The 24216-nt window shown below is 43.3% G+C and overlaps 1 protein-coding gene across 1 annotated transcript; it reads right to left on the bottom strand.

The window, feature by feature from the left end:
- Positions 1-4416: 4416 nt before the first annotated feature.
- Positions 4417-13684, bottom strand: C1GALT1 (core 1 synthase, glycoprotein-N-acetylgalactosamine 3-beta-galactosyltransferase 1). Its single transcript, XM_088533485.1, has 4 exons — positions 13632-13684; positions 8132-8371; positions 6328-6995; positions 4417-4940 (listed from the first exon to the last, which is right to left on the bottom strand). The coding sequence occupies exons 2-4, from the start codon at positions 8352-8354 to the stop codon at positions 4731-4733; spliced, it is 1101 nt and encodes a 366-aa protein (XP_088389611.1). The 5' UTR covers positions 8355-8371; positions 13632-13684; the 3' UTR covers positions 4417-4730.
- Between the last annotated feature and the right edge of the window lie 10532 nt (positions 13685-24216).

The raw sequence follows: 24216 nt of genomic DNA, 5'->3' as shown, positions 1-24216 counted from the left end.
ACTAGGTTAGACAGCACAGCATTTACTCCCTTTAAAAAGTTCACTGAAGGAGTAAGCCTTTGTAGTCTTTCCTACAAAATAGGGTTAATTTTCAATAGTTTTACTTTACCACAGCAGAATGGGCCTTAATCAATCCACTCAGGTCTGTGCAAGAGCCCCAACACACTGAGCGTGAGGATCGCGCAGGAACGGGCGCCTCTTCGGAGGTGACTCTTACACTAGCAACCACGGCTAGTTTTACATTCAAAAAAAATATCATCTTTGGTGGGCTTTCTCTTTTGGTGGTTCACATACACATACCAACAAAAAAAATTTTTATCAGGTGTGAGAATTGTTCAGTTTTCCTGTATCTGCTTAAAAAAAATGTAGGTTCAACTTTGGGACACTGAATTGTGCTTCTATAATTATGACATATTTAGGAGGGATAAATGAAGACAGACATGCACAGTTACATGAGATAAGTTATTTTATTTGTTCAATTCTCAACTTAATTTTGATGCTAAAAATTTGTCAAAGGCACTTCAAAGAAGAAATTTAAGAAACAAATCCTTATGGTGATCACTCCAGACAAGTCACCAACTCACACCCTTCTCAGGGATGTGAGTGTCTGTAATTGCAAAGGGAGACATCGACAAGTTCTACAGGGAACATACTGCCCAGCAGCAATATTAAATTCTCTTAGAGCATTATTAACATTTATGGAATATTTTAAATACAACATGGTAAAACACAGTCCTTCCACAGAAGTTGTCAGAGAAAGGAAAAATAGTCTTTCCAAGTAGTCCTGCAGTGAGGATCTGTTTCCACCTGTGTGCACACAATCAATATCAGTAGCAGGTACACTAGAGAAATAACACAGTTCTCTGAGACACTGACTAAAAGGAAAAAAAACTTCCCAGCAAATTGTTTATAACAGATCTACCAGCGATTCACTGAAATTTTTACTTTGAAAAATGTAATAGAGCAAATGGCAACATGTGAGGGTTATTTTAATATTTAAAGCAAAACAAAGTGTCCTCACAGACAAAATACATCAAGAAAAGAGCTTCCACGAAATGAAAGACGGTGCTGATACCAGCAGTGATTAACCCCTTTTAACAAGACCAAAATAAGATTGCAAAAATTAGTTAGGTGTGAAGTACAATTAAAACTGATCTTTCTCTGAAAATAAAGACCAACACTATCCTCTGATTAAGAACGTTGATCAGAAGGTAAGAAGTGGGCAGACTCATTCTTTCAGAGCTAACACACACATGTAACTCAGGTTGAAGTGATACTCTGCTTTACCAGGTGACACCCATGCAATTTCCCACGTCCGGGTACAAATTATGGTTTAAGGAAAGCCTGCTGCCTAGTAATTTCAAGAAAACTAGCTCAGAATTCTTCAGTTGCATCATTTGATTCACTTTGGTTGGTGATGAGAGCTTTTAGGCTTAAGAAATATACTTTTTTAAATGAGCAATGATGATGTGTACAGCCTAAAAGAGTCTATGCTTCCTGCTTCAGAAAGATTTAACAACCTGAAACACAACAGTCCTACTGGGCTGCAGAAATACTCAAATTTAACAGACATTATCTGAAAGCATGAAGACCCGACAGTGAAATAATAAACTAAATAGTCGTACCAAATCGTACATGAAAATTACGCTAAATGACCATATCCCAATCTTGTCAGCTTAAGCTTTCAAAGGGAGAAGAGACACAAAGCAATTATTTCATAGGTATCAGCTTGCTCTTGGGACAATACAACCCAACAGGGCACAAAAAGCTGCTGCTTTAATGGCACAGTGTAACAACCAAGTCTTCTCAAGCTTGGCTGGATACTGGAAGGCAAGAAAGGTTTCTCTACAATACTGCTAGAATGGCGAAAAAACCCCACTAGCTTCAGAGGCCTAGGAAGAAGGACACTTCAGAGCTGAAGGAACGCGTCAAGAGAAGGCTACACATATTTCTCCAGACAGGCCACCTATTTGTCATCAACCTTGGTTTTAGCCTCATTGCCTAATGAAATGAAACTTGCATGTTTACATGTTGGTTGCTTGTTCCTTCCCTTCTTCATCCCCTCCTAGACCCTACACATCTTGCTGGGGGAGACGCTCTTAAAATCCCCCAAGCTGCAGACGGGTTGCAGGCAAACATCAGATCTGCTGCTGTGGGAAATGCTCCTCTGCACCAGGTTTACCTCCACCTCAGCCACTGACTCGGGGCTCAAACATCCCTGTCTGCTTCCCCCTGTGCCCCGGGCACTTATGGGTGAAAACACTGGAAGTTCAGGAAAGGATATTACGGAAGATGAAGAGGAAATGGTATTCCTCGTGGGGTACAGCAAGGCAGGCATAAGGCACAAACCTGCAGAAAACATGCAAGATTAGCCCTGCATCTGGGGAAACAAAATCTTTAAATCTCAAGGGAAGAAATCATGAAGAAAGCAGTAATTAGGAATTACAGACAGCAGCACAGCAGGCCTCTGTGAAGCCTAAAATTGCAGAGATTAAGTTCAAAGTTGTGATCTTGATTTCATTTTACAGTTTCCTTAAACACTGCAGAATGTTTTAATTCCAACTCTGAATAATGTCGCTGCAGTTATCAATAACATATGGATTTCACAATACCATTGGTTTGGGTCACACACAGGATAAACATTTAGCTCATAACAGGAAGCAACTGACTAAAGCTGCTACACATCCTCTTCTGGACAGGAGTCCATTTTAGCACAAACTGAAGGGTTTTCCTTCCTTAAATGCATGTTAAATGGAGTTTAAAATTTCTAAATAACTATATTAACACAAAATAAAGCTCTTGTCCTTTTCAGTACTTCAGAAGCAAATCTCTCTCATTAAATACCCACAGATTTAACCCTGCAGTAACTATTTAATTGATACTTGATATATAAACCCAGCCTATATTCAGACAAAGCAGCAAAGGTGGATATATTTCAATAGCATGAGATGTTTCCATAACTGCCATTATGCTACAGAGTAACAATCAGGAAAGAAGTCATGACAGACTTGCAGAACCCCAGTCCAGGTGATCCCAATCCCATCTTTGGGAAAGAAAAAAATTCCAGTACTTTAGGGTAACATCCTCTTCTAGGAGGATCCTGCAGGACAGCAGCGCTCGGGAAGACCATTTGCTATCTCTATGTGCCCTTTCCAAAACTATAGCTGGAGGTAATCAGGTTTTGTCCAAATTCATCAATATGATGAAGATAAAAACTGATAAAGAAACTTCTGACCAAGCATGGAATAAAGACACTCTACATATCAAGCTTAAAAAATGCACTCAAAAAGCTCTCTATGAACTGAATACGAAAGAGAAAAATTAAAGGTTTTACGTTGTGTATATAAAATGTAGGTTTGGTATCTGAGAACTCTCCAGTAATGAAACTACCAACTTTGCCACCACAGAGAACACCAGGGTTTTTGGATAAGAAGCAGAGATACCCATGAGGCAGTGGAGAAGGTTAATGTACTCTGAAGGGCCCCTGCATTCAGGTCGACTTACCTCAATAAGCATAATTCAGCCTCACACAAAACTGAGTTACATAGGAAGCATTTAACACTTGGTTCTGAAAAGGGTAACAAATAAATACAGAAGAAAGTTTAAGAATAGAACAGAAAATCCTCAGAGAATTGAAATTAAGTACTTTAGCCAAATGAACGAAATGTGTAGGGAAACAGCCAAATCAGCTTTGCTGCAGTTTTAAAAACAAGAGTTGTACTTTTTTATGAAAAGCTAGCTCCACAAATTTAAATTATAGGAATGAAAAATTAAATAGAAATACACTAGTTACAATACCAGGTGAAACCATGTTATTACATGCCAGTTTAACTTTGCTAAGGTAGTAAATTTTCTTGTTTACACAGAAGATGTGAAAAGAGAAAGACTGAAAAAATCTTGTCTTTTGCTGAGAAGTTCTGAGATGATTTTTTTTATATCTATTCAGTCAAGAAGTTGATACATTGCAAACAAAAAGAAAGCACTGCCACAGGCAAATAGGTAAGCTCGTCATCACCTTAGAAATTTAAACATCACTGGATTTCTCTCCAAAACTGTAGTGATTAAACTTCATGTTCTTTTGTACAGTAGCTTTAGTAAACAAGGTTTAAAACAAAATGAATTCCTAGCTATCAATTTCATTTGTGAAACAATTCAGATCAAATCATTTGAGCCCTTTTCTGCCTACTCACATTAACCAGTCAGTCTTTAAGGCAAACAAATCTGAAACTGTTTTCACTCCATCCCTTCCTTATAGGGCAAGGTATTTAACAAAACTTCAAGATATCAGGAATACAATAGAAAGCCATCATGGAGTATTTCACCGTGCAGCATCAGGTTTCTCATATTAGAACTAACCTAACAGGACAGGTGGAAAGAAATAAAGAGGGGAATGGAAAAGAAAGAAGTACTGCATGATTATCTTTGAACCTGCCCACCACATTTTTAACAAGAGTTCTCCTGGGTACTAATGCACCAGAAAAACTTCCAACTTCACAGCTTTAGGGCCCAAATCTTTAAGAGTAGGGCTGCAAGGTCACACTATCCCAAACAGTCAGAGCCAGCACTAGACCCTGTTTTACACAGCTATTGACAGAAAATACTGCCAACGTATGATTGGGGATGTAAAAATCACCACGAGTGAGTCTGGTTTTCTGTCCAAGCTCAATGCAGGAGTTCAAGGAGATTCTTGCTCACCATACTGGCCTCTTTCAGTTCTCTTCAAAGCCTGATTAATTCTCAGAAATTTTTTGCTTTAGTTTTTGATTATCCTCCAGTGCTTCATTTTTGTTCTGCTCTTCTAGATTCTTTACAGAATCAGGATTGTACCGGTATGAATACCCATATGGACGGAGATGATAAATCAAATACTCCAGCTGATACATAGTCATCGAATCAACATAGTGGAATGAAACTGCGAGATCAGAGCAGCATCCAGGACCCTGAAATAGAAAACAAGTCAAAATAATCAACAAGAATTCCAAAGCATGCTCTAGATTTGTCCCAGGAAGAATTCAAATGCACATATGACCTCACAATGAGAAACTTAGTATTATCAGTCATCCACACACTTCAAAGCTTGATATCAACCAAGCAAAATGAATCAGTCAAAGATTTAAGCACCTTTCCAAAAAGGTTGGGCAGACTTCTGCTTCTGTAATCAAGCCAACGATTAAGCTGCAGCTGCCCTCATTAAAGACAGAGAACAAAGTTTTGTTTGCTTTTCCATGCTTCTATTTTTAGCCAAAAACGTTTAAACAAAACTACAGAACGACAGGTAGCTTCAGGCCTGTACAGTGCAGTTATATATGAAAACATACGTGTTCATGGCAGCATTATCCGGAGCATGCAGTCAGGCAGCTGCAACTGTGCGTTTTGATACGCTATGTGGTATGGCCACATCGTCAGCACTACCCTCCCATGTTTACTCTTGTCCTTCTTATATATAAAGTTTACTACTTTCGTTGACATTACTAAGCATCTCAAGAGCTAAAGGATTATTGGTAATACTTTCGGTATACATTGGCAATACATTACCACTTGGTTTTGATTAGTTCTGAGTCAACTTCAAGAGACTGATACCTTGATTCAGATATTTTTAAAACTTGTTTGCAGCCATCACAATAGTGAGCACCTTAAAACATAGACAGCTGACATGAAAGACAATCTGAGGTATGGTTTGTGAGCTTATTTACCAGATAGGATAAATCACATTTACCAATTTATCCTAAACACAGCAAATACAAATGCTTAGGTGCTTTTTTACATATGAAATGCTCTAGCCACTGAGTAGAAGTATAAAGAAATGTTTTTATAATTAATAGATTTTTTTTCTCCTCAGGTTTATCACAAGAAAAGAATCCCAAACTCTATTCCTGATTTTGGCCACCTACACAGATGTCAAATCTTCCTGAAAAATTTGAAGGTTTAATCACGAAAAAAGCAGCTTCGCCACGCACCACAGACTGTGTGCGAATCAAACTTTGCAGTGCTGAGTACCTTTAGATCCCTTTCACCTTGAGTGGCTTTTTAAAAATTGTGCAATTCCGACAGGAAATATGAAGGGTAATAGGAGGTTCTTGTAGTAGGAACATTTCAGAAGTCTCTATCCATAACTCCTAGTTTGCATCTTGCTTTTGACTTCTGGATTACATTTTAGTTGACGACTAGCACATGGAACACTTCTACAAACAAATGCATCTCAGGATCTCACTACAAAGCTTTGTGGTGTAAAACACATTTAGCTGTCATTATACTGACAATTAACATATCACAGCAGCATAAGATAGCATATAGTGAGTACTAAGGTTCTAAGTTCTAAGGACTTACCTCTATAGCAGGATAATAATTATAATTCCAGTACCAGAAAGTTTTTGGTAGGTATCCTCTGATTAAGAGATGTTCTGGAACAAAAGGATGAAAAGTTTCTCTACCATTTGTATCTCTAGAATCTCCTGCTTCCACATTAATAATCTCCATGCATTTTCCTAGTGCTAGATCTTCAATAGAAGAACTGTGAGAGCACTTGTTGGTTTTAAATGCTGTAACAAATCTCTTCAGAGCTTCTTTGCTTAGAACATATCCTGCTCCTCCACTCATGTAGCCTTGTTTCACGTAAGGTTTAAACCTCCTTCCAAAGTATATTGGTTGTTCAGGACTGTATTTTGAAAGCAGCCATCTCAAATTGTCCAATATAACATACGTATCATCATCTGCCTTCATAAACCAGTCAGCATCATCAAAATAATGGTCATAAACGTATTGAAAAGCTTTAATAGTCTTCCAGTAGAGTTGGTCCCTCCCTTCTTTGGTTTCTAGGCCCACAGCTGGAAAGTCTTTATTTTCCTCAGAGCTCATAAAAAGTATTATATTACAACGTTGGGCCCAAGTGGCCTTAACATGTCTGGCTTTCTTTTCCAGATTCTGAGGTCCAGTCATCACCCAACAGAGTATTTTCACCTTCTGATAGAGTCCTTCTGCAATATTTTTATTTTCATCTTAAAAAAAATGAAAGAAAGAAAAAAAAGCAAGTTCTTAACCTGTATTACATTTCATTGAGAAACAAAACAGAGGATCATCTATTTCTTTTTATAGAAATTTTGAGGATTTTATGAAGCCTTACATACATAAAAATTATTGGACACCCTCCTCATGGTGTTGGAAGAACAACGAAAGTTAAAAAGCTGAATATTTTGCCATTTGACTGAAGAAAACTTAATGATGACAAAAATAGAGTCAAAATACTATTTTTTGACATAAATATTTAGATTAAGAAAATGTAATAAATATTAAAACAGTAATACATTTCTGAAGGAAAAAGTATATGGTAAGCCAAAATAAAAGATTTTATCACCAAGCCAAGTTAAAACATATTTGTAATAATAATAAGATTTAGAATACTATGAAACTAATATTGTTACTGTGTTGAAATCCTTTTAGTCTTGGCAGATAATCCAACTTCTGGAAAGTATGCCATAGCGAGTGAGATCTGCAGGGCTGGCCCTCTTTATCCTTAATGCAATAATAGATCAGTTTTCTTGATTCTCTATGATTGCATAGAAAACACTCACAAACCTGTTTTAACTGAGCAATTTAAAATCTTTTATTTTGAAACTCTTATTTAAAAAAATCACTCATTAATGGTTTCTTCAGCAGATGCATTATATTGCAAGCAATTTTACTCATCCAAATTGCCCTCACCCAAACATGGGTCTACATTCTTGAACACTTTTTAAGTGCAGCTCAATTTGATTTGGACCAAGCACACCCACATGCCTTTGATTGTCTACATATTTAACTTGGCAAACAGCGCCCACAGCGGCCTCTCTCCTGCACCAATTCCGAATTCCATTAATCCAGTCAAATTGATAATTTCTATTTCACTTTTATCTTATCGAATAGGTCAGAAACTAGAAACAGTCCCAGACCAGCTTCTTTAAGGAAAAATGATTAAAAAAATTGAAAACCCTCAGTCACCTCTACAGTGCTAGCAAATAAATCTGCTTATCAAAAACACACATTTGCTATCAATGATTCAAATGATTTGTTATCATTGATACGAATTATTGACAACAACAAAAACATTTTGCATTATATATGAAGGACACAAATTATTATCAGGTATTATAAATACCTTTATGCTGTCCAGAGTCTGCATTGAAATTCATCTGTCCTTGCAGCTGATTACTACCAGAATCTGCTGAATGTTGGCCATGTGGATCATTGTGAAGAATGTGAGGTTGGATCTTAACCTGTTCTTCTAGGATCATGCTGAACAGGAGATAGCATAAGAAAAATCCTACTGCTGATCCAAAAGTGAAGGTTAGAAGGTTCATCAGGGATTTAGAAGAGGCCATTTCCTAAAGACAATAGGCTGTTGAAAACAAATGAAAATTGCATTAAGCTTAAAGTAATACAGAAATCAAATCAAGAAATATAGGAAAAATCAAGGAATAACTCCGAAGCAGGAGGCCTCAGTAATGAGCTCCCCTGGACTTGCACTGTAGCTTAAGACCAAAGCAATACAAATATTTATATAAATCTGCATATTCACTGGTAAATTTAGTGCAAGAGATGAAGCATGCATTGTTTAATTTCATAAAGGACAGTCAAAAACAGCAACTGTACATAAAGCATTCATTTCTTTAATTGTACTGGCATAATATTTATCTAAGAATGTATATAAAGTAATAATTATTAAAAAGTTAATATATATCCACTTGTTTATTCTCTTGGTCCCAAGAAACCTGCCCTATAGAAGAGTTACTTTTAAGTCTTTTATGAGGATAATAAGAGATGATCGATGACAACCTACAGGTCAGTAGAGAATATGACCATAAGATGTACTCAGGCTCTAAGAGTAAGCAATCTTTTAATAGATTTCAAACACTAACTAATTTTGAGGACTCAGCTGAGCTCATTTACATATTTTATATATATATATATATATATATATATATATATATATATACATACACATATATACACACACACACACATACACACAGCTATACACACACACACACATATAAAAACTCATAAAACATTTCCAGGCATTTGAGGAAAGATCTTTGAAAAGGGCCGAGATATTTTCTAATAAGTCAGTGGCAAAGCTACTAAAAACCAATAACTGTTAACTGTATACTAGAGTCAAGCAAGAACTTTACAGACAAGCTAACAGTGTTTCTTGATTAAGGACATTTTTAAATGTCAATGGGTAAGAACTCAATTTAGTTAGTTAGCCAAAAAAAAAAGTAATTTAGGGAAAGCCCAGAGCAACAGTAAGCCAGGCAAGAGCAAGTATTCATATGTTCTACCATGATAACTCACAGCTTTGACTTTTATAGCAGTTATTAAATTATGGCTTCATTATATCTACAATGCACAAGGAAAAACAAACCAAAAAACAAAACAACAACAAAAAAGAGTTATGCAGAACTGGGAGCCACTAGTGTGTGAGAAGATGGGAACCTCTGGGGGGGGAAAAAAAAAAAAGGGGGGAGAAGCGTATTGTATTATGTTTGCAACAAGCAAAAAGGAAGGAACAAGCAAAGGAAGCAGTGAACGAGTCTAAAAGAATATAATCTCTTAACATTACTAACTCATGCAATTTACATTGTTTTGCATTTATCTTAAACTTCAAGTTTTCAATCAGAGTAGAAAACCCGCAAAACAAAAAATCTGTATGGCACACAGAGTCAGTTGCACATTCTATATTTTATTTTACAGCAGAAATTATCTTTTAAAAGGATATTCTGCCTGCCTTCTATGCACTGGATTACAAAAAGGCACTTTATTACTACTGAAAACAACTAACATTGGAGGAAAAACACCATAGGTTCTTAACTTCATGAAGGTTCATTCCTGCAAAGTCTTGCATCCGAGCAGAATCAAAGGTCCATCCACGTACAACAGATTCCAACAAGTAGGGTATTGAACACTGTCAAACACCAAGAATCCTGCCTGAAAAATACCAGGTGGAGAAGAGCTACTGCTACCAAAACAACTTGCTTAGCCAGGGAGTGAGGCCATAGGCAAGGAAGAGCCTACTGAGAAAACACTGTCCTCGAGCAAGCTGCATGAATCACTTGGGCAGCAACACGCCCAGCATCTAGAGCACGAGGGCAGCAGCTCTAAGGTGATACTGCTTATTTGCCCACTACTAGAAAAATGAAACAGAACCGGAAATGCAACTATGAAGCACACAAGGAAAAACAAGAAATTTCACAGCTGCCCCAAATTAACATATCTGTAGTTGTTAAAGAGCTGTAGTTTAAAATGAAAAAAACACTTTATACAATTTTTAAACATATGTTGTCTTACTTTAATTCTGTGCTCCATCTCCAAACTAACAATAGCCTTTAGACACCATCTTGAAGTATAAAATGTACTACAAAACCACTTGAGACTCAGGCTGTGGAAAAAAAATGATAGTTTCTAGCATTATTACTGGAGTCTCACATACCAGTTAACTTTGAGAGGAAACAAGAGGAATTAGATCACGTGTCCTCCAAAACAAACCCTATTTAAGGAAAAGCCTATAGGCACAAGCAGCCTCTAGCATTGAAAAGTACCATTATATTAAAAGCATTTACTGTATTGTTTTGTTTATATTTGTCCCCTCTATATCACCAGCAATAGAAAAGATGAGAGGGCCAAGACAAAACAATGAATTCAGCACATGGAATGGGTAAAAATCCATGCATCCATACAAACTACAGCACTTTCCAGAAGAAATAAAAAAGCCTCTATTTTTCCACTTTTCAGTAGTAGATGCCATCTTGCCATTCAATTTCAGTTGTCTGCTCTAACAGCTGTTAGAATTAATTCTGTTTGGAGAGAGCAAAAGGATATTACTGGAAAGTAACTGCTGATTATTTAACTATGGAGTTGCATTAAACTAAAACTATGTTAAAACTATTCAGAAAGAAATCTAAGATAGGATTTCCATTTTAATATTTTCCATACGAACTATATTCATCACATTTAGAAATAACAAGTTGATTTGGCAGTACTCCGTAAGCAAGGAGGTTTTTTGGGTGGAGGCAAGGCCAGATGCTGAGGCAGCACTTGGTAGTTCATACGAAAACTGTGTAACCGGAGACATTTCAATCTAGAACCATCTGCTTTTCATTCTGTTAATTTTGAATCAACAGACTGGGCTGCTACATGCATATAAAACAAATGCAAATATATATGCATGCATACATGCATATAAAAGTGCTCCATTAGCAAATGGGACAGTAGTTTTTCAGTTTTTATATTACATTGATATTTGACACAAGTGTCTTAACTTGTGAACAAAATAACTGAATGCTACAGCAAAAGACTAGAAAAAAAGTGTCTAAAAGATTGTTTCTTATAAGAATCTCCACATATACACCTAGATAGTCAAGTAAGCAGCCCCCTTCACATCAACCAGACTGGCAATTTGATGTTTTAAAACTCTATCACAGAAGTCATTGTTGATTTCACTCAAAATTTAAGTTTTGGAAGTCAAAATCTCCTGCATCCTCAAACTCAGGGCCAATTTTCCTGTGTTAGGGGTTGGTAAATCCCGCAGCCCAATGAAGCAAGGCTGCTGCAGCTCCATGTCCCCATACTAAGCCTGTATTCCCAGTCTCACGCGCACACACACACACGTATGCACAGTGCTCACACAGACACACATGGCAGCACCGGCCTCATCCTGCTCCCATCTTTAACTGAGCACCCTGAGGGTCTGTTAGCAGGAAATACATAGTTTGATATTTATACAAATATACAGCTTGATATTTCCTGGCAGCCACAGATGCCCTCCCACACAAAGGGCATGCACTTCGGGCTCTCCTGTCGCTGGCTCCTCAGGGGCACATGTGCCTAGGAACTGTGGCCCCAGATCTAGCTGTTGTCACCTAAACCCTCACTGCCTCCAAGTGCTGGCACCAAGACCAGAGTCCCAGTGGCCTGGGGACTAACTCAAGCTGCTGGCACTTTGGTCTCTCCGGCTGCTGGTTCCCCAGGGGCCCCCACACAGGACCCTGCCAGTGCCAGCACAGAGGCCCTCACTCACTCCAGTCCCTCCAGCTGCTGGCACGCTAGATGCACAGACCTTAGGACCTGCTGTGGGCACTGACCTCCATAAGCATGTGCAACGACGTCCTTGTGTCCAGCAATAAAGTTAGAAATTGAGTTTATGAAAACACAAGGCAGGCTGTGGTGACCAGGCGACGGGTATGGCCAGACAAACATATTGAGCAGACATCTGTCTCTATATGACCAGGCTCACTTAACCCCTTATCTCTCTCTGTTTTCCCACAGTTCCCAAACCACCTTGATCCCTGGCCTTTGATTTCCCGCCTAAATGAGACGCAAGCCTTGCGCAGTCCCTAGAGATGCTCTTCTACATCCATAGCACATCCTGTATCACTGCAACCATCAACTCCTCTCTCGGGTAACTCCCAGCACCTGCAAGCTGATCCAGAGAGCTTTTCTCTCCGCTCACCGCAAAGGGTGTCGCACGGGGGCAACAGGTCAATCGCGGTCCTGTGACAGCCCTGGGAGGGAATGGGACGGGGGGGCCCATGTCCCATTAGGTTACTGGGCTCTCCTGCCTGCCACAGAGCCTCTGTGCCCCTTGGAGATGAGTCTTTAACCACACAACCTACTGCCAATTACCTCTGCTATCGCTCTTCTTGCTCCTCCAAGAAGAGCAAAGATCCTTTCTAAACCAAGGTGCATCTGGGGAAAACCTACGCAATAGAAATGCACGATACTGGAGCCTGCCCATGCGAAAACACTGATATCGTTACGCAATCTCGGAACATGAAACTTCTTGAATGTGCTTCCTCTTGAAACAAGTTCAACAAATAAAAATGTGGGATTTTGAAGTTTACAGAATGCATGACAGAAGCCTAAATATTTTTTTACATATGTGTCATTCCAGAATCATACTACAATAATCTTGGCTTCAGATTTGATAAATTAACTGTGCAGAGTAAGTCTGGCTTGCACACACAGCTGGCTCTGCCTAACCAACGTTGCCTGCATTGAGCACTGCTATGAGCTGCTGCAGCTTCCTGGTGAATCAGTGCACATTGTACTTTTAATTTTGAAAGATATAAGGGAGGGACATTTCTTTAAACTTCCTCAGGAAAAAAAAAAAAAGGACAGCAAGTATAAACGACAGACATAAAGTATTTGGGTGCACATGAACGGTAGCAGCACTGAGGCAAACACCTTCACTAATCCATAAAGCAGGTGTGGAAAACTCTTGGGCATCTCCTCTTCTTCCCAGCCTCCCAAACCGGGCCTCCTCTTTGAGCAGAACATTTCCATACCCGAGGGCACCCCTCAACCCTGTCCAGTCCCCTCCAGTCTCACTCTTATCCCATGGAAGCCCCGTTATTAGTGACGGAGGGCGGGGAAAGGGCAGCAATTGGCCCCCTCCGTAACTCACGCCGTTCCCCATGGAAGCTCCCTCCGAGCCTCCCCCTCCTAGGCGGGCACCTGCCGCGCCGCCTCCTCCTCCTCCCGCCCCGCCGCTGCGGAGAGGCCGCCGCGCGGCGCCCCGCGCCCAGGCGGGACACCGGGGCCTGCCCGGCCGCCTCAGCGCTGCCTGAGCCCGTCACCCCCACGACGGCCGCCCGCCTCACCTCGCCTCTCCTCGCCCGCCGGAGGAGCAGCGCGCTCAGCGGCGCGGCCCGCACGGAGCCGCCGGCCGCGCGCAGGGGAAGCGGGAGCCGCCGCCGCCGCCGCCTCCCGTGGCCGCCACCGGCACCATCGCGCGGGGCCGCGCTCAGGCGCGCGTCAGCCGCAGCGCGCTGCCCGCGCCGGGGGCGGGGCCTCGCCGCCACGCGCCGCGCTCATAGGGCAGCGAGCGCCCAGGGGGCCGGGCCCGCGCCGCCACGCGCCGCGCTCATTGGGCAGCGCGCGCCCAGGGGGCGGGGCGCGGCCCTGCACGCGCCGTTAACCCTTGCGGGAGCCGCCGCGTGGCAGTTGCCCCTGCCTTCCCGCCCGCTCTGAGGCGGCGCGCGCCGGCACCAGCGGCGCTGCAACGGTCGTCACGGCCACGCGAGGCGGCAGCAGGGGAGAGGGGCTAGCGCTGCGCCACGCGCGCGTCTCGTGTGGAAGCGAGAACCTGGTGTCGATCCCCCCTTCCCTCCTTCCTCCGCTGCTCCCTTGGCAGCGCGGCCACGCTGGCGGGCGAGGCGGCGGGCAGAGCCCGCGCCGGGCTCGCCGCTGCAAGGCGGGCAGGGTAGCAGAGAGCGGTGCCTCCCGCAGCGCTCCGAGGCTTTTAGCGCTGCGATATCCTGGCGCTGCCGCCTCCTTGCCTGCCTTGGGAACGAGATCCCCCGTGCAGGGCTGTCCCCCGCCGCTTACCTCCCGCGGGGTGCCTGGTGCTGTGCGGTGCGAGGCAGCGCTAGGGGAGCCTCGCTGCTCTCCAGCCCCTCATCGCCGTCGCTCCCGCCGCTCGGGAGCCTCTGCACTTCCAAAATACCATTAGGCAACCGCCGAGATTGTTGCTAGGTAACTGCACCTCCAGAAAGCGCTCCTTATCGCGCCGCGCTAACGCCTGCCGTGTCCACATCCCTGACGTTGCTCTGTCGGCACCTTTCCTTTGAAAAAATATTAAATGTTAAGAGCGATTGCAGCTTTGAAAGGTGTTTTCCGTTGTAAGTAATCCAAGGCTAGCAGCGCTTTGGCAAAATGGAGTTCTGTAGGTATGAGGCTACATTTTTACGGAGGGAGTGGGGTGCAGGGAGGTACTCGCAAGTTCCGGCGCCTCGGAGAGGCCCCTGGTGTTTCTGTAGATGGAGATGCCTGCGTGCACTGGTCCTGCTCTCCCCACACCTCCCCACAGAGTGCAGTTCTTCAGTGCTCAGTTCTTGCCTCCTGCCCATCCTCCCTCCAAACCAGTCGCTACCCAGGTGTATTTGCCCTTTCCTCACTGGAAAGCTGGTCACACAACAGCTACTCAAGGTACTGGCCGCTGTACCAGCTTACGAAGCCTCCGTGTCCCACATGGACCTTAGGCCATGGTTGCTCATTCTTGCCCCATCCCACAGCTTGCTGCCATCTCAAAAAGAAGGAGCAACTTAGTGGATGGTGTGCCTGCTTAAGTGACTTTTATCATAGACAAAAAAAGTGAAGTGGTATATCCTTTGAATTAATCCTTTTGAATTAATGGAGTCATACTGCCAAGGCTGGCATCAAGATTGTGCGGTATGTACACACATATATACACACAAAGTGTGACACTTCTTCGTACTGACATGTTCACCAAGTCTGTCTCATTCTTTGTTAGGTTATTTTGAAAGGGATATTTCAGAAGAAAAGGGGAATGTACTGTAAATGAGCAAAGGTCAACCATGACCTGCCTGAGCTTGTACACGCTGTGCTTAACGGATGTGGCTGCTTTGGCCACAATTTAATCACTGTTTAGCCATTTTATGGGGAGATTAACCTGCCAGGCAGTCGAGCAGGTTTCTTTCACCCAGGGACATGTGTGCAGCCTGTGACAGCCCCGAGTGAGGGGGCGTGCAGCGTCCTGCCTCCTGCGCACACTTCCACACTCCCCTTCCCCGTGCGGTGCTGCTGTGGAGAGCCAGCAAGGAGCACAGCTTGTTGTCAACAGACGACCGGCCCCAGTCACCATGCACATCACCAGACATGCCTGGTTCAGACCCCCAGCTGGATCCCTCCTCTCCATCCCCATGCTCTCTTGAGGGTGTTCCAGAGCATGTGTCTACCACAAAAGTCCACCCACAGCTTAGTCACAGCAACTACGGCGCTAACCTCTCTTCATTTCCCATATATTTCCATGTACAGGAGCCTGCGGATACAGGTTTCTAAATGAGGAAGGTGGCAATAATTCAAGGCGGAAGGCAAAATGCAACAGCTGCTGTGAGGCTGTGCTATTCCCCAGTCGTTGACCATATACATGACATATTTGAATCTAAATATCTAATTAGATATCTAATAAATATTTTAATAAATTTTAACAAATAAATTGTGATTTTCTTCTGCAAGCAGTACATCTCCTACATGTCAATAAGTGAAAAGGAAATGGCTTTGCAAGGTCAAATTCTATATGCTGCCATGAACAGCTTTGGTTTGTTTTCTTAATCTTTTGTGCAATTACCAGTGGTCTTGTTTTGATACCATTTATGCAATTACTATTATGAATAATCAGTAAAGACCATGAAAATGTATATTAATGAGTAATTTCCACATGTTCTGACTGAAAGCTGCTTTTGTTTACTCTATTTCATTCATAGATAATACCTTCTTGATCAAACAGAGGACGAAACACAGACTGGAAATTAAATATAGACTGGCTTAAATATTTGCATTTACAGGAAATCACATTAGACTGCTCTGATTCTGAGCGTGCATAACCTGCTGCTAAACATGGAGACGTTCTCTAAGGAACGAAGTCCCATTCTGTACCTGCTTGCGAGCCCCAGGTCTCCGTGACTAGTCCTCTAACCTGCCACCGAGAGGTTATTCCACCCTGTCCTGCCCCAAGTCACCGCAGAGCAAAACTACGAAATGCAGAACAGTCCGAGAGGGCTCCCTCGGGGCCATGAGTGTCGGCCTGTGGCGTTCATATGCCAGATGACTCAGAAGTGGTTTTATTTTAATTTGCTTTTTCACCAGCCCCCAACTTGCAGCATACGTTACTGGGAAGTCAAATTTCTTAGTTCTAGTAATCCTTAGCCAAATTTAAAATACAGAGATCTGTAATTACAATATGTAGCCTTCCAATCAAATGAATCCAACCTGAACTTCACATGCCTTCAGAGCTCGCTCTGTAAGAGTTAGTGGCTTCTTACAGTCATAAAGAATACAAACTTGTGACTTAAACAGCACATGTATAATGCATTCATATCCAAATGGCCCTGTGTACATGCAAGTGCTTAGCTTAAAGCTGCCTTTAGTAACTGGAACTCTTAAACTTTCTGGTTATTGCAGAAGAAGTTCCCCTAATAAGCCTGAGTTTTTTGGACAGTTTAGCTGTATTGAAATGTTCACTCCATGATATTTTTCAAAATAAAAATCTCAGAAATATTAAATAGAAACTAGTCTTTGTGAATGGCCAATGAGAAAAGTATCACATGCTTCTGTCGTCTTGCCACTGTAGTCATTATTTCTGTATTGCAGTTGCTGGCACACTGGACTAGGTCAAGTAAAAGCATAATCCAAGCTTCGGCCCTAAATCCTGCACCAAAACAAAGGCCTTCAGGAAAGCAAATTAAATTATGGTTTAGCATCACGTGTTTGGCCAGTAAGGATGGCTTGGAGAGGGGCACATTAATTCCTTTGGGTGTTTTGGAACAGATAAAACAGTATACAGAGGTGTAAAAGTAATATTTTTACTATAATCTATAGCATTACTGCTTGAGATCAAAAGGAGAAACAAAAAGAAAGCCGCTTATAATGTAATAAAGAAATAAAAGGGTTTTTTAGTGCTGAAGTCCCCTCCCAGCCTTGCCTTTACCCGTAAGAACAGCAGCTGCCTTCCCACTGCGATCCGGACCTTTGACTGTTTCCTGCACAAACAATGCTGGAATTGCCATGCAATAATACACACCACTGGTCTGTAAAGTACTGTCTGCATTTAAACAGTGTACACTCTCTGCAGTGCTATTCATGTTAATTAGATCGGCTTGCAACAAATAATTGACTTAAAACAAGCCATTGTGAAATTTTAGATTGGTCTTTTAGCATGTGCCAAAAACTGGAATGATGCACTTTGAGTGGCAGAGTAAGAAATTAATCACTGTACCTCGCTGGAAAGGGGATATATGACGTTATCTGTTTATTGGAAAACAAGAATTCTTTAAAATAACTGGAAATAAGAGGATTTTGTTTTTTACTGATTTTAAAGATTTTAAATGCTTTTGTTTTCATTTTGATTGGAAGTAACAGAAGCAGCTCTGTAGGGCTGCACAGTGGGTGGAATGAATCCTTCATCACTGCAGAAACCCCTTGGTAGGTGTTATCCTGTAAACCATGCCCAGGCGTTTCATCTGGGAATGCCACTTGGCATGGACCTATATGATGCCGAGGAGCATGCTGATAATTAATCAATCATCTCCACTGCTTTAATTTATTTCCTGGCCCTCTTCCGTGCATAGAAATAGCCTCACAAACCTGTGGCAGGTTTTACCTACCACATGGGATGAGAGCTCAGGCACCAGTCAGTAGGAATCTGAATGCAGAACAAAGTCTTCTCCTACTCCGCAACTGTTGATTTCTTGATTCTTTTATCCTTTTGAATGATAATGCATTTTGAGTTATTTTACAATTGATTTTCTCCTCATGAGGTGGTATTTATGAAAAGTGATGCAGTTATTAAAAACTTGTCAAGAGTTTCTAGTTGGGAGGAAAAACATTATGTTTTACTGTTCATATGACAACAGTAATAACAAATTTATCACTGTACAGAGTCCAGAATTAATCCCTAGGAGAAAAACAGCATAAATTGCTATCATGAAGGAATAAGGCATTCACACAAAGGCCTCAATACTTTTGCGACAAAACTGCAAAAAAAAATGTATTTTCACCATTACAGTTCTCTCAAATTATTGGCTTAGTGCCTAGGTTCATGCACTTGTTTCTTCTCACACTGCAGTGTTAAATTTTCAAGCCCAGGTTTTCAGCTCAGAGACCTTTGCTGCATTTATTCTTCACCCCTGTTCCTGGTGCAAACAGAAGGCAGCGTGTCCAGATCTCAGCTTGAAGTAAGAACTCTACCTAGCGATGGGAAACAGCAACTGCATTTGTAAACTTTGGAAGAGAGTTTCTCAATCTCTTATAAACCAAAGACTTTCTCAAAAATGATCCTCATGCAGCATTCGTCTAGTGTTATTCTTCCTCCCCTATTTTTCTGCATAGTATTTAGGATAACATAATGCATGTAAGAACATTTTGCTGAACACTTTGCTTAAAAGACTAAAGCAGCACTACTGATGTGTGTCATGCTGACGTTACTGGAATCCTGCCCACTTATCTCAGTTCTCATTTTAAGTCTTTTTTACACATTTTCAGGCATGAATTTACCTGCTACAGCTTTACACCACCTAACAGAACTCAGCAAAATTTGCCTGCATTCCAGATGAAAAGGATGTTTGTTTTAACCAACACATCTATTGATATGGGCAAAGTATCAGCAACAGGAGCCCCCAGTAGGAGAGATGATGAGTTTTTATACCAAGGAATGAGAAAGAGGATTCTGTCTTGAAGAGACAAACAGTCTATACATCCTTTAAATGTCCTCCAAAGCAACAACACAGAGGAAAAGAAGAAAAACAGAGCTACTCAAAGTTTAGGAACTAACAGTTTTGTTAGGTTGACAAGTTCTCAAAAAGTTGCATTCTCAGGGCACTTTGAAATGTGGTACAGTCCTGTTAGGTGGACTAAATGACATGAATGAGAGGCTATCCCACTTTGAGCTACAGCTCCCCAAACAACTTTTCAATTGGACAGTTTCTCCATTTTTTTCCTCCACTCAGACACAGAAATTAAAGCACAGTTCTACCTGAGATATTGAATGCAGTAACTGAAGATTTAACCCAGTTAGCGCCTCAAAAATGAGCACCTCTCAAAAATGACTCTTTCCTGGCATAAATGAACCCATACTGTAACTCCCTTAATCCAGAATGGCATTATAGTTTCACCACGGTGTGCATACAGAAGATGTAAACGGATGAAGTGCAGTAGATGAACTTAAGCGCCATGGGATTTGTGGGTGCTGACAAACATGAACAAATCATAGTAGCAGACCCATTCAGTTGGACCTGACATGTGGCAAAGTGCTGTCCTACAAACAGCGTAGAAAGGGCGTCACCAGAGGAAAAAGCTGTAACTAGAAAAGACAGCATTCTTGGTGACCTGTGCCCTGCTTGCTTCATGAGCAAAAGCTTCAGTCACTGGGAGTTTAAAAAACAGTTTGTGGCATCTGGAAACTGAAATCTGTTGATTCCCATGGCTCCACTGCAAAACACTTAGGACAGGAGGGGGAAAAATTGCTACTGCAATGCAGGCTGTGTTCAAGGTCAGATGGAGAATAGCTGGCTCAGGCTAAAAATGGACGCTGAATGCAAAGAAAATTACAGCTGCTGCAGCTGCACAAAGGCTGTGGGCAGGACCCATATCCCTGTGCTCCTTGGGGCAGGAAAAGAGCTAAGCTCTAATGAAAACCCAAGAGGAGCATGGACTTCAGTGATGAGCAATGCTCAACTACCAGCAGTTGCCAGCTCAGCCTAACAGTAACAGGGCCATGAGAGCTATATTAAAAGACACAGAGTGTTCCGAACACCACAAGAAAACCACAGCCTGGAATGTCCTCAGTTACTGCCTACAGCTCTTCAAAGTCCCAGGAGGGAGGGTCTTCACAGGGAGCTGATGCAAACTAAGGGGAGGAGGCCATGGAACATGAGTTAGCTCAGACGTAAAGGCTGAGCCTGACGAAGGGCAGGCTGGTTAGAGGCGCTTAGCCAAACTTCTGTCCCTTAGGGTTTGTCCCCCACCTTCTCTACAAACTGTCCATAATGACGCAGCGGCTCCCAGTAATGCTCTGCCCTGGCTTGCTGCTCTTCTTCTGCATTGCACTCATTTACTTGCTCACTTTGACTTTTCATTCGCTCATTTACTTGTTGACTCCCTGAAACTGCCTAGGTTTTCACCTCAGTAATCTCATACCACCAATGTATGGTGGCCATTTGGTCATCTACAAATCTACGATACACAATCATGTTCTTCATTGTTTGGCATCACCCGTGAGTGCCAAAAGTCATAGATTAAAATGAGAAGAAAAAAAAAACTGTAACTCCCTCCCTAATAAGAAAGATACAAAGTGCTGTTTTATCACTGATGATTGTATTATTCTTCATTTATTTAGCGAGCATAGAGCCCCTCTCCACCATTATTTCTGAGAAGACGCCTCACTTTGGAGGCAAGAAGCCTCAGTCACTTCTGTATGACACAGAGCCACATTAGTCCCGCAAGCCCCCATTAAGCTAAGTAAGGCACATGGAAGAAAAATGGCATAGATAACTTGGGTCTTCTCTAGCTAGATATTCCTAAATATATTGTTTATGGCCCTGGACTGTTATCGTGAGAAAGAGACAAATTTCTCCAGCACTTATGACAACCAGACAATTTTCTGCATCTCAGCTATTTGGCAAAGAGATTCTAGACCATAGGAGACACAGAATCTCTCCTTTGCTTCCCAGTGACTTCCACTCAATTTTATCCTTCTCCTTATCATAAGGATGAATTTTATCTCTTTAGCTCATTTGCTCTGCCTAGCAGAGTAGTAGCTGAGCCAGCACTGGGAACAGCATGTTATTCTAGCTTTTGCTCCAAGGAAGTCTGAAGACAGAGAACAAAAAGAAGACCCAACTTGTGCAAACCAAGTTTTTGTAACAGGAATTAGTACCCTGAGATAACACAGAATGTGACCTGGCTTCCCTCTGTAGATTGTGGACAGTCTCTTAGTTTCAGAGTATCTTATATTGTCCTGTATTATCCATGTCTGACACTGTTCTTCATGTTGGCCTGCCATAGAGCTGTAGCTACAACCGTGCACTTCTGGTTGCTGTGCTGCACCGTCTAGGCTGGGAAGACATGCCTACCTGAGGAACACTTGGGCCCTGCACACATAGTGCACCCCGAAGTCCAAGCAGGCCCAACACTTACATCAGAGTCCAGCAGGCACGGCAGCAGCCCTGACCAACAAGATTTCTGCCTCAGAAACAGCCAGTCTATTATCTTCATTAGTACTAACCTTAATTTGGTTATGACTCTAACTGAGCAGCACTCAAAGAAGTTCAGACCAGCCCAAAACAATGAGGGTAATCACTAGTCTAAATCTGGGAAAGCGGCAGCCAAAGGCTAAGCCTGGCAAGCATCAAAAGAAGCAGGAATGCAGATCTGAGCCTATTTGCAAAGAAGGGCTTTGTAAAGACTGGTCCTGGAGGACAGAAATGGGCAAGCAAACAGGCAGAGACTAGTGAAGGTGCCAGTGCGATGGGCAGATGAAGGTCCAGTGAGACATGTCTTCTAGACACACACACATGTATCACACCAAACCCAGTACAGAGACATCAAATCAAAGTAACTGCCTCATTTTTTTTAATAGCCTGAGATAGTTAATTAATGACAGGTCAGGAATTTTCTTACAGTGTTTTTCCTGCTAGCCTTAAATGGTTTTAGCCCATGGCCACATGGTAGCTTTTAGGTACCAAGCAGATTACTCAAAGCCTCTTAGCTATCCTAGGCAACCAATATTTACATTCAAACACGTCTTCTTCACCCAGCTAGCATCAATTTGAATTCTTCCCAACCAAAATAGAAAAAGAATCAGTTCGTGTACTGCTAAAAACAGCTTTCGGTGAGTAAAGGTGGAGACGAAGCATGCAAGACAGGAAAGGATGAGGTATGACAAAACAAGGCAGTTCTCCCCATACTATGTTTAAAAGGGAGGTACTAGAACGGAGAGTGAGTATGTCTGGCAGCTATCCAGTGTGCCCGACGTTGCAGGCGTGCGCGGCGCCTTTGAGGTTTCGCTCCACGCTGGCTGGGCTTGCCCAGGCTCCCCGGGTAGCTTTCTGTGAGTTGGTTCTCCCTGCCTTGCTTCAGCTTCTGCACCCAACTATTCTCATGTGGCCGAATGGTTTGCGGTTTCCTGCTGTAGGAGATATGAACCCGGAATTGCACACAAAATGAAAGTCCAAGAACAACTTTAGCTTAATCTTCATCACACTTTTGCTTCCTGAAGCCTAAACAATTTCAAGACTCCCTAAACCTCCAAGGCTCTGGCCTCAGCGGCGCTGGGAGATCTTCACAACCTGGAGACCTTTACGCAGCTTTAAGCCACCACGGTCCCCTTTGGGTGTGTGCAGGCGGGTCTGTATTTAATTCTTCCCTTCCTAGCCTTCAGGGCTGAGTTTCACCCAGATTAACGTGTTCGTTCAATTGCCCCAGGCAGCCCCTGGCCCGGCCGCAGTGGCAGGAGCAGAGGCAGAAACAGAAGCAGGGACGGGGCGGGAGCAGGTACAGGGGCAGGAGCAGGGACAGAGACAGGGACGGCGGCCGGGGCGGGCAGGGCGGCCCCGACGCGAGGCCGCATGGCGGGCGGGGAGGCGCATGATGAAATTTCTGCCGGGGTTTCAGCAGGCGGCGGCAGGGGAGGAGCCGGCGGCCCCGGCTCGCACTGGCTGCCTCAGCGCCGGCGGGAAGCGCCGTCCCGCGCCCGCGCCGCAGCCCGCACGGCCGCTCCTCCGCACCGGGTAGGCGGGGGCAGGGGGGTCGGCGGGGCCGGGGCAGCCGCCGAGCAGGGGCCGGGGCGGAGGTGGCGGCCGGCGCGGGCTCCCTGCCCGCCCGCGGCCCGGCCCGGCGCGCTGCCGCTCGCCATGCGGCCGCCGCTCGCCAGCGAGGAGCCGCATCCGCGCTCATCTGCGGGCAGGAGGGCGGAAAAGAGGCGTTTTCGGTGGTATCCGGGGCTCGGCGCGGCTGCTCGTGCTCCCCTTGAGTGTGCGAAAGGCGGGTGAAACCGTCTGCCCGCGGGGTCCTTCCCTGCCCGCCCGCGGGGAGAATTCGGAGTGACGGGGGAGTCCCTGGATGGCACCACACGGAGCCGGCCTTGGTGCTGCCCCAAGGCCCAAACCAGCACCTGGGAGCGCGCTTGGAAGCTGTGCTGGGTCTCAGCGCACCCCAGCCCTGCGGGGGGGTCCCACAGGACCCAGTGACTTCTCTGGGCAACCTCCCTGGTTTGCCCAAACACTCGCACTGCCCCCGTTTGCCAAGCAGGTGGATGGACAGGTGGATGGGTGGATGGATGGATGGATGGAGAGTGTTATGGAAGTGCTGAAAGAGTGGTCAGGGCTTCTGCTGACATGATGTTACTTTGCTAGATCATATCCAACATGCAATAGCAAGCGGCTTATTTTAGTTAAACTTGTGCTCTATAAAATGTGCAAGCACCTAAAGGTGAGCTGAAACCTCATTTTGTGGGCGTATCCACAGTAAATTGGGTTTTACCTTGGGGTAGTAAAGCCTGTTAGCCTCTTGATAAGTTTCCTTGATAGCTCAATATGTTCAAATACGTTCAATATGTGCACAAAGTCTGTCTGCTGTCCAGGTACCATCTTTTGCTTATTGTGTTGGGGCATTTTGGTCTTCTGACTTGAGTGTGGGAAACGTGCTGTTTCCTACAGAAATGTGTTGATG

Source organism: Tinamus guttatus, unplaced genomic scaffold (genome assembly GCF_059628265.1).
Source record: "Tinamus guttatus ecotype Peru unplaced genomic scaffold, ASM5962826v1 Tinamus_guttatus_pri_ptg000503l, whole genome shotgun sequence".
In the NCBI taxonomy this organism is placed as follows: Eukaryota; Metazoa; Chordata; class Aves; order Tinamiformes; family Tinamidae; genus Tinamus; species Tinamus guttatus.
This window is presented reverse-complemented; position numbering and strand designations above follow the sequence as displayed.

What these genes read in the sequence shown, in the direction of transcription:
- C1GALT1 (XM_088533485.1), bottom strand. Translation starts at nt 8,354, where the DNA reads ATGGCCTCTTCTAAATCCCTGATGAACCTTCTAACCTTCACTTTTGGA. An exon ending in AGACTCTGGACAGCATAAAG is followed by an intron (nt 6,996 to 8,131) that starts GTATTTATAATA and finishes ATTTTTTTTAAG; the next exon opens with ATGAAAATAAAAATATTGCA. An exon ending in ATTATTATCCTGCTATAGAG is followed by an intron (nt 4,941 to 6,327) that starts GTAAGTCCTTAG and finishes TTTCTATTTCAG; the next exon opens with GGTCCTGGATGCTGCTCTGA.